General features: G+C 44.9%; 1 protein-coding gene across 1 annotated transcript; it reads left to right on the top strand.

The window, feature by feature from the left end:
- Window positions 1-341: 341 nt before the first annotated feature.
- LOC123430752 lies at window positions 342-1717 on the top strand. The gene is made up of 2 exons (XM_045114593.1): window positions 342-662; window positions 763-1717. Exons 1-2 carry the CDS (start codon window positions 410-412, stop codon window positions 1542-1544), a joined length of 1035 nt encoding a protein of 344 aa, XP_044970528.1. The 5' UTR covers window positions 342-409; the 3' UTR covers window positions 1545-1717.
- The last annotated feature ends 9581 nt before the right edge of the window (window positions 1718-11298 follow it).

Genomic DNA, 11298 nt, shown 5'->3' with positions numbered 1-11298 from the left:
GCATTAGCCATTTTTCTTCAAGATTAAGCTGCATCCTGGGAATCTTGCCCTGAAAACCAGGGACGGTAACTAGTACTCCATATGTATACTTACATGCATGTATATAGCCCGGAGCTACGTAGCTAGCACGTAGCAGGTAGCATAAAGCTCCATCTACGATTCTACGCATGGATTTATGCACGCAAAGTACGTTTTTCGCTTCAAGCCAGCGGCATGCATGTTTCCGGCCGGTGAAGGCATACCGGCCCTCGCGGCGTTGACAATCTCCATGCAGGAAGCAAGCTAACTCGATCCATCGCCTATAAATTGCCTTGGAGCCATGCATACAAACGCACCCATCCTTCTCCACCAGTCATTAGCAACAAAAGAAAATACCATAGTAACTACTGAGAGCGTGAGGGCGATCGCAATGGCGAGGCGTGTGGGAGTCGTGCTGGCTTTAGCGGCTGTCGTCCTTCTCGCCGCCGCGGAGGCCGCCACCGCGCAATCCTCGGCACGGCCACCCAAAGCCCAGGGCCCGAAGCCGAAGCCGAAGCCAACGACGGTCAAGTGCACTCAGAGCCGCAAGGAGAACCCCTACTGCTTCAACCGGAACATGGACTGCCCCGCCAACTGCCCCCAGTCCTGCTACCCAGACTGCAACACATGCAAACCCGTCTGCGGTAAGCACTCGATCGATGCCTTAACAATGGAGGTACTTACTCTACATTGTAGTAACGTTGATTTTGTTGGTTAATGGTTATGGTTCGTGCCCTGGTGCAGTGTGCAACACCCCAGGGGCGTGCGGCGACCCGCGGTTCATTGGTGGTGACGGCAACGCCTTCTACTTCCACGGACGCAGCGATGCCGACTTCTGCGTCGTCTCCGACCGTGACCTTCACATCAACGCGCATTTCATCGGCAAGAGCGGCCACAGCGGCATGTCCCGGGACTTCACCTGGATCCAGGCCATCGCCGTCCTCTTCGACGGCCACCGCCTCTACCTCGGCGCCAGGAAGACCGGCACCTGGGACGACGCCGTGGAGCACCTAGACATCACCTTGGACGGTGAACCAGTCTACCTTCCCGCCGACCTCGTCGATGGTGCCAAGTGGACGTCCAGCCGCGTACCCGAGCTGTCTGTCACCCGCACCAAGGCGGCCAACGGCGTGCTGGTCGCCGTTGACAGAAAGTTCAGCATCAGGGCCAACGCCGTGCCCATCACCGAGGAGGAATCGAGGGTGCACCGCTACGGCGTCACTGACGATGACTGCCTAGCGCACCTCGAGCTGGCCTTCAAGTTTAACGCGCTCACCGACGACGTCCACGGTGTGGTCGGACAGACCTACCGCTCCGACTACGTCAACCATTTTGACGTGAGGGCCTCCATGCCCACCATGGGTGGAGATGCCACCTTCACCACCTCCAGCATTTTCGCCGCGGACTGCAGCGTGGCGCGCTATGGGGTCAGCCGTGGAAACGACGGTGCCGCGGTGCTATCTGAGCTCGCTGGTGTCACCTGCGCCAGTGGCATGGACGGCAAAGGTGTTGTGTGCAAGAAGTAAAACGCTTCCTGCATGCATATGGCGAGTGTTGTACTGGCCGTACGCGTGTGCATGTCTACATTCTCCATTCATGGTTGCCAAGTGGAGTACACACAGAAATAAGCAAAGGAATAAACTCATGTATTTGAAACTTGTAACTTTATATCAAGAAATATAATGTCCAATTTGCATTATCTGTTGCATCGGCGTGGCTATATTGAGTCGAACTGTCGATGAAGTTCCACCATGAAGTTGTTGCACGCGTGAATCTGATTCTGCTTAATTACTAGCTTCGCTGCTAAAGAAATGGCTATACCCACACCTTTGTCAATGACGGGCAAAAGAGACCGCGTCATTCGTATCGGTATCCAGTAATAGGCAGGAAAAAGCATGTGAGTGGTAGCGGCATATTCAACGGCCACCCGTAAAAAAAATCTGCATTTGTTCGAGGACAAAGAAACCAGTCCGCGAAGACAAATGCGGAAGGACGTACGTTATCAAGTTGTAGCCGCATACATTTTAACCCGTATTTAAATAAACCACGGCAATGCGTGCGGGTTAAATATAATGTATAAATAAACATTGAGTAATAAATTAATTAACAAGTTGAGTAAGGAGAAGCAAAACTTACGATCTCGTTCTCTCTCACATGCAATGGCCACCTTGCCTCGAGCTGACGAACCACGTTACAATACTTGGTGACGCTGGCGTGGATAGCATACCAGATACCACAACGACATCATGTTGCATGGTTGAGTGATATACATGTCGTAGGACGCAATGTGCTTTCATTCATGAAAGTTTTATACACTTGCTGTTAGAAGGCCTCCCCTTTTCTCATGCCCTATGAAATCCGCGGATACGACCAACCACGTACCGCACAACAATTCATCCTCCATGGTTGATTAGTTCATCATCCTTCATGCTCTAAAAATGATATAGTGTTTGAAAATAAGCTCAATGGCATTGATCGAACATCTGCCGTGCGTGGTTGCTACCTCTTGAGCTTGCGCTGGTTTTTCCCTTGAAGAGGAAAATGTGATGCAGCATAGTAGCAGTAAGTATTTCCCTCAGTTTGAGAACCAAGGTATCAATCCAGTAGGAGTATCAAGACAAGTCACCAATGTACCTGCGCAAAAACAAACAAACTTGCACCCAACGCTATAAAGGGGTTGTCAATCCCTTCACGATTATTTGCAAGGTGAGATCTGAAGGTGGAAAGTGCAACAAAGTAAAAGTGTAGAGCTGAAAATATGATGTGAAGTAGACCCGGGGACCATAGTGTTCACTAGAGGCTTCTCTCATGATAGCAAGTATTACGGTGGATGAACGAATTACTGTCGAGCAATTGATAGAATCGCGCAAAGTCATGATGATATCTAAGGCAATGATCATACATATATGCATCACGTCCGAGACAAGTAGACCGATACTTTCTGCATCTACTACTATTACTCCACACATCGACTGTTATCCAGCATGCATCTAGTGTATTAAGTTCATAACAAACGGAGTAATGCCTTAAGCACGATGACATGATGTAGAGGGATAAATTCATGCGATAGATATAAACCCCATCTTTTTACCCTTGATGGCAACAACAGGATGCGTGCCTCTCTACCCCTTCTGTCACTAGGTGAGGACATCGCACGATATGAACCCAAAACCAAGCACTTCTCCCATTGCAAGAATTATAGATCAAGTTGGCCAATCAAAACCCAGAACTCAAAGAGAATTACAAGGATATGAAATCATGCATATAAGAGATCAGAGGAGACTCAAATAACATTCATAGATAATCTGATCATAAATCCACAATTCATCGGATCTCGACAAACACACCGCAAAAGAAAGTTACATTGGATAGATCTCCATGAAGATCATGGAGAACTTTGTATTGAAGATCCAAGAGAGAGAAGAAGCCATCTAGCTACTAGCTATGGACCCGGTGGTCTGTGGTGAACTACTCACGCATCATCGGAGAGGCAATGGTGTTGATGAAGAAGCCCTCTGTGTCCGCCCCTCCGACAGGGCACCAGAACGTGCCCCAGATGGAATCTTGCGGAGACAGAAGCTTGCGGCGGTGGAAATGTCTTTTCGTGGCTCTCTCTGGTATTTTTAGATTTTTGGAAAATTCATAGGCGGAAGAAGTAGGGCAGAGGAGCCACGGGGGGCCCACAAGCCTGCTAGGCCCACCCAGGCCGGGGCTAGTGGGCGTGTGACCTCCTCCGAGGTCCCCTGCCTTGGTTCTCAAGTCTCCTGCGTATCTTGTGTTATGGAAAAAAATCATTCCGTAGGTTTTATTCCATTTGGACTCCGTTTAATATTCTCCTGTGAAAAAGGTCAAAAACACGGAAAAACAGAAACTGGCACTTGGCACTGAGTTAATAGGTTAGTCCCAAAAAAGATATAAAATGGCATATTCATGCATACAAAACATCCAAAGTTGACATGATAATAGCATGGAACCATCAAAAATTATAGATACGTTGGAGATGTATCAGTGGTGTCCGTCATGGAGGCCGTCGATAGGGGGGCGAAGTGTACCTGGGTACAAACGTCTCGAAGGTTGATAGCTAGGCAAGCGGGCGTGTTGATGATGGTTGCGGACGTCCGACAGTGCCTATGTGACAGCCGGAGAGATAAAAGAACGACAACGAAAGTGAAGGGTGGGGGTGCACAGTAAGGAAAAGAATGGGCGGAGTGGAAGGAAATGAGACCGGGAGGGAGGATTGGGTTGGCCGGAGAGGTAGATAGCGACGTTTCATGTGTCCGAACTCCTCATAGATCAATATAATTTATGGGAACTCCTCATAGATCAATGATCTGTATCACCAACTTGTTGGTTCCTCGATATTATCTAAACTCGACTTGAGGTTTGGTTACCATTAGATCCGTGTTCGTGAAGAAGATATTCCCAAGACCACATTTGTTACTCGCTATGGTTCATATGAGTGTACCGTTATGTCTTTCGGTTTAACCAATGGTCCAGCAACCTTCTCTCGGTTGATGAATTATATCTTCATGGACTACCTCAATAAGGTTTATCTGGATGATATCCTGGTGTATTCCAAGGATAAAGAAGAGCATGTTGAACATCTTCGTCTTGTACTAGAAAAGCTTCGGGAGCATCAACTTTATGCCAAGTATTCCAAGTGTGAGTTTTGTTTGGACTAAGTGACCTACCTTGGTCATGTGATATCGAAGGATGGTAGTGTGGTCAACCCTGAACGAGTTCACGCTATTCTTGACTCGACTCCCTCGAAGAATGTCAAGCAAGTAAGAAGTTTTCTCGGACTCACCAGTTATTGTCGTTGTTTTGTCGAGAACTTCTCCAAGATTGCCAAACTCTTGACCAATCTGCTTCATAAAGGCGTTAAGTTTGAGTGCATAGAAGAATGTCATGAAAGTTTCCAAGCGCTCAAGGACAAGCTGACAGCTGCTCTAGTGCTTTCTCCTTTGGATACTCATAAGGACTTCGTCATGTATTGTGACGCTTCTCGTCACGGATTAGGCTGTGTTCTAATGCAAGAGCGCAATGTAATTGCCTATAGCTCACGATAGTTGCGTCCTCATGAAGAGAACTATCCAGTTCATGACCTTGAACTTGTTGTAGTTATCTATTCGTTATTGCTATGGCGACATTACCTTCTCGGTAATTGTTGTGAGATCTACACCGACCATCAAACTCTGAAGTATCTGTTTACTCGGCGAGATGTAAATCTTTGTCAAAGGCGATGGACGAACTATGACTAGGGTATTTCTTATACCCCTGGCAAGGGAAATGTCCTCGTCGATGCCTTGACTCAAAAAGCTTACCGCAACAACTACATGGTTCAGAGGGCTAATCCTCATCTTCATGAAGAGTTCTGCAAATTGAACCTTCACATTGTTCCACACGGTTTTCTTAATAACCTTGTCTTGGAACCAACTCTTCTGGGAGCTATTAAGTCCGCGCAAGGCAAAGATACTCATGTTGATCGCATGAAAAGGGATCTTGATTTAGAAACATCCAGAGATTTCTCGTTTGCTGAAGATGGAACCTTGTACTTCAGTGATCGCATTGTGGTACCCTGATTCGATCTTACGACAGAGAAGGTGCTGAAAGAAGCACATGATACCTGATGACCCACAAGTATAGGGGATCTATCGTAGTCCTTTCGATAAGTAAGAGTGTCGAACCCACCGAGGAGCAGAAGGATCAAACAAGTGGTTTTCAGCAAGGTAATATCTGCAAGCACTAAAATTATCGATAACAAGTAGTTGTTTGGTGAGATGCTTCGTAGCAAGTAGCAAGTAACAAAAGTAACAACGGTGCAGCAAAGTGGCTGAATCCCTTTTGTAGCAAGGTACAAGCCTGGACAAAGTCTTCTAGGAGGTAAAACGCTCCCGAGGACACATGGGAATTTCTGTCAAGCTAGTTTTCATCATGTTCATATGATTCGCGTTCGCTACTTTGATAGTTTGATATGTGGGTGGACCGTCGCTTCGGTACTGCCCTTACTTGGACAAGCATCCCACTTATGATTAACCCCTCTCGCAAGCATCCGCAACTACAAAAGAAGAATTAAGACAAAGTCTAACCATAGCATTAAACTAGTGGATCCAAATCATCCCCTTACGAAGCAACGCATAAACTAGGGTTTAAGCTTCTGTCACTCTAGCAACCCATCATCTACTTACTACTTACCAATGCCTTCCTCTAGGCCCAAATAATGGTGAAGTGTTATGTAGTCGACGTTCACATAACACCACTAGAGGAAAAACAACATACAACACATCAAAATATCGAACGAATACCAAATTCACATGACTACTTATAGCATGACTTATTCCATGTCCTCAGGAACAAAAGTAACTACTCACAAAGCATAATCATATTCATGACCAGAGAGGTAATGAATAGCATCAAGGATCTGAACATATAATCTTCCACCAAGTAATCTAACTAGCATCAACTACAAAGAGTAATTAACACTACTAGCAACCTTACAAGTACCAATCGAAGTCGCGAGATGGAGATTGGTTACAAGAGATGAACTAGGGTTTGGAGATGAGATGGTGCTGATGAAGATGTTGATGGTGATGAGTCCCCTTCGATGAGAGGAGTGTTGGTGATGACGATGGCGATGATTTCCCCCTCCGGGAGAGAAGTTTCCCCGACAGGATCGTCCTGCCGGAGCTCTAGATTGGTTCTGCTCAAGTTCCGCCTCATGGCCGCGGCGATTCCTCCCCAAAGCCTGCTCTTGATTTTTTGTGGAACGAAACCCTTCTTGTAGCAAAAGAGGGGGGCATAGGGGGAACTGGGAGCCCACAAGCCCCCTAGGCGCGGCCAGGGGGGAGGCCGCGCCTAGCAGGCTTGTGGCCTCCTACTGGCGCCCCTCTGGTACTTCTTCGACCCAATATTTTTTATAAAATCCAAAATAAATCCTCGTTGATTTTCACGGCTTTTGGAGTTGCGCAAAATAGGTATCTCAAACTTGCTCCTTTTTCAGGCCAGAATTCCAGCTGCCGGCATTCTCCCTCTTCATGTAAACCTTGCAAAATAAGAGAGAAAAGGCATAAGTATTGTACCATGAAGTGTAATAACAGCCCATAAAGCGATAAATATCAACATGAAAGCATGATGCAAAATGGACGTATCAACTCCCCCAAGCTTAGACCTCGGTTGTCCTCAAGCGAAAGCCAAGATCAATAAACATGCCCACATGTTTTAGAGAGAGAGGTGTCGACAAAACAAGATACGAACATGCAGGCATCATGATCATTGTCAGAACAACAATACCATCATATCATCTCTTATTCTAAAGTGACAATTCCTTCACAAAGTAAAGCATGGATCAAGAACCTTACCGAGAATTAACAACCGATAGCCTTTAGTCATTGAAGCAATTGCAATTTATCACAACATCGGAAAGAGTCAAATAAGAGCTTGTAAAGCAAATCCACATACTCAATCATCCTTTTGTCTTCTACAATTGCTACAACTTATGGGGTACTCATGAGATCAAAGTTTTAGCTGAACACAGAGAAAGATAGGGGCTTATAGTTTCACCTCCCAACCACTTACCTCAAGGGTAATGTCAACCATAATAATTCATGAATACTTACTTCCAAGTTGACATATGAATATAGATCTTTCCCAAGAATATGACGTTAGCCACGATAAAGGTGAAATAAGGAATTGGTGTAGATCACCATGACTCTTTGAAAGGCAAAAGGTAAAGGTACAAGATAGGCCCTTCGCAGAGGGAAGCGGAGGTTGTCATGCGCTTTTGAGGTTTGGATGTGTGCACTCTTAGTGCGGAGGAACGTCACTTTATATTGCCTCATGTGATAAAGAACTTTATTATGCAGTCTGTCGCTTTTATGTCTTACTCATCACAGGTTCGTACAAAGCTTATTTTCCACACACTAATAGATCATACATATTAGGGAGCAATTTTTATTGCTTGCACCGTTGACAACTTACTTGAGGATCTTATTCAATCCATAGGTAGGTATGGTGGACTCTCATGGCAAAACTGGGTTGAAGGTTTATGGATGCACAAGTAGTATCTCTACTTGGTGCGAGAGGTTTGGCTAATATGAGGTGGAAGCAATCGTCACATGCTAAGGGATCTCTAGTCATATAACATTGTTCGGAACCAAGCAAACACAATTCATTATGTTGTCTTCCTTGTCCAACATCTACTTCTAAGCATGCAATAGTTTAGTGAGTGTTCACGATCATAGATGGTGTCAAAGATGATATATTTATATGTGAACCTCGCCTTCTTTATCACTTCCTATTAATTGCAACAATGACCAAGGTCTATGTTTGTCTACCCTCAACAAGTTTCAATCATCATTCTTTTTATATGTGAAGCCATCACTTCCCATAAGATCATTGCATGATCTTTTCATGCTTTTGATCTTTGCTCATTCTTTTGATCATGGCATGAGGCAAGTCCCTTAACTAAGTAACTCTTTATTATATGGCTCACGAGCTCGAATACATCGGGGGTGACACAAAGCAAAACTCAAGCCTAAAACACTAAGACCTTTATTCTACTAGAGAAAGATAAAATCAAAAAGGAACGAACTAAGAAAAGGTAAAGGCAAAAGATGTGATGGTGATACAATACTGATGTTTGTTGTGTATTCCTTGCAACGTCGCCAGAAATAGTTGTGTCGATGGCACCAGGAATCCTTCAGCTACGGCTACGCCTTAAGGGACTTCCTAGGCAAGTATGCAAAGGATTTCCCTCGTGGCCCTGGAGCCTTGCGTTGGTGTTCCCTCGAAGCGGAAAGGGTGATGTAGCACAGCGACGGTAAGTATTTCCCTCAGTTTGAGAACCAAGGTATCAATCCGGCGGAAGAGTATCTCAAGATCCTGCACAAACACAAAAGCTTGCACCCAACGCTATGAAGGGGTTGTCAATCCCTTATAGATTGTTTGCCAAGTGAGAACTGAAAGCAACAAAGTAACAAAGCAAAGTAAAAGCGGAGATGTAAACGATGGATGTGAATAGACCCGGGGGCCGTAGTGTTTACTAGTGGCTTCTCTCACGAAAGCAAGTAGACGGTGGGTGAACAAATAACTGTCGAGCAATTGATATAACCACGCAAAGTCATGACGATATCTATGCAATGATTATATCTATAGGCATCACGTCTCAAACAAGTAGACCGATACTTTCTGCATCTACTACTATTACTCCACACGTCGACCGCTATGCAACATGCATCTAGTGTATTAAGTCCATAAGAACAGAGTAACGCCTTAAGCAAGATGACATGATGTAGAGGGATAATCTCAAACCAGTGATTAAAACCCCATCTTTTTACCCTTGATGGCAACTACTTGATGTGTGCCTTGCTGCCCCTACTGTCATTGGGAAAGGTCACCACATGGCAGATCCCAAAACCAAGCACTTCTCCCATTGCAAGAATCATAGATCTAGTTGGCCAAACAAAACCCAAGACTCGGAGAGACTTACAAGGATATCAAATCATGCATATAAGAAATCAGCAAAGACTCAAATATATATCATAGATAATTTGATCACAAGTCCACAATTCATCGGATCTCGACAAACACACCGCCAAAGAAGATTACATCGGATAGATCTCCATGAAGATCATGGAGAACTTTGTATTGAAGATCCAAGAGAGAGAAGAAGCCATCTAGCTACTAACTACGGACCCGTAGGTCTGAAGTGAACTACTCACGAGTCATTGGAGGGGCGATGATGATGAAGAAGAAGCCCTCCAACTCCAAAGTCCCCTCCGGCAGGGCGCCGGGAAAGGTCTCGAGATGAGATCTCGCGGAAACGGAAGTTTGCGGCGGCGGAGAAGTATTTTCGAGGCTCCCCTGATTTTTGCGGAATATTTGGGAATTTATAGGCCAAAGACCTAGGTCAGGGGGCGGCCAGGGTGGCCACAAGCTTGCCCACCGCCGCCTCCCCCCTGGTGGCGTGGTGGGAGCTTGTGGGATCCCTGGAGCCCACCTGGATTGGCCCAAAGGCCCCCTGGTCTTCTTCCGTTCGGGAAAAAATCATTTCAGGGTTTTTATTCCGTTTGGACTCCGTTCCAGAATCAAATCTGAAAAGAGTCAAAAACACGGAAAAAATAGGAACTGGCACTTGGCACTGAATTAATAAGTTAGTCCCAAAAAAGATATAAAAGGTACATAAAACTACCAAAGAAGACAAGATAACAGCGTGAAACCATAAAAAAATTATAGATACGTTTGAGACGTATCAAGCATCCCCAAGCTTAACTCCTACTCGTCCTCGAGTAGGGAAGTGATAAGAATGAATTTTTGATGCTTTCATGCTACCTAGCATAGGTGTCCTTTGTAATTCCTCTTATGTGACGTGAATGTTCAGATCCATTAGATTCAAAACAATAGTTTGCTATTGACGTGGAAACAATAATAATTCAAGCAAACTAGCAAAGTAATCATGAACTTTCAAAATAACAAGGCCAAAAGAAAGTTATCCCTACAAAAGCATATAGTCTGGCTATGCTCTATCATCGTTGCACAACGAATTTAAATCATGCACAACCCCGGTATTGGCCAAGTAATTGTTTCACACCTTTACTTTCTCAAACCTTTTCAACTCTCACGCAATACATGAGCGTGAGCCATGGTTATAGCACTATAGATGGTGTGGAATGTAGTGGAGGTTGCAAGACAAAAAAGGAGAGGATAGTCACATTAACTAGGCATATCAATGAGCTGTGGAGATGCTCATCAATAGATATCAATGTGAATGAGTAGGGATTGCCATACAAATGATGCACTAGAGCTACGAGTATGTGAAAGCTCTTAAAGAAAACTAGTGGGTGTGCATCCAACTTGCTTGCTCACGAAGACCTAAGGCAATTTTGAGGAAGCCTATCATTGGAATATACAAGACAAGTTATATAATGAAAGTTTCCCACTAGCTATATGGCGGTGACAAAACGAGAGACTCTCAATCATGAAGATCATGGTGCTTAATATGCACAAGTGTGGAAAAAGTGGTAGCATTGTCCCTTCTCTCTTTTTCTCTCATATTTTTTTATTTGGTGGGCTCTTTGGCCTCTTTTTTTGTGGTCTTCTTTGGCCTCTTTTATTTCCTCACATGGGACAATGCTCCATTAATGATGATCATCACACTTTCAACTCAAAACTTAGAGTAACGATGACTCTATATGGAATGCCTTCGGTAGTGTACCGTGGCAATGATCTAGCATGGCATAGACATCAATGGAAACATCATGCTAGCTATCTTACGATCGTGCA

The sequence above is a fragment of the Hordeum vulgare genome, chromosome 2H, assembly GCF_904849725.1.
Source record: "Hordeum vulgare subsp. vulgare chromosome 2H, MorexV3_pseudomolecules_assembly, whole genome shotgun sequence".
Classification (NCBI taxonomy): domain Eukaryota; kingdom Viridiplantae; phylum Streptophyta; class Magnoliopsida; order Poales; family Poaceae; genus Hordeum; species Hordeum vulgare.
Note: the sequence above shows the minus strand (reverse complement) of the source record. Positions and strands in the feature narration are given on the sequence as shown.

Bases quoted from the DNA above. Each gene is read 5' to 3' on its own strand.
- LOC123430752 (XM_045114593.1), top strand. From the start codon at position 410: ATGGCGAGGCGTGTGGGAGTCGTGCTGGCTTTAGCGGCTGTCGTCCTT. The intron at 663-762 runs GTAAGCACTCGA...GCCCTGGTGCAG, and splicing joins CACATGCAAACCCGTCTGCG to TGTGCAACACCCCAGGGGCG.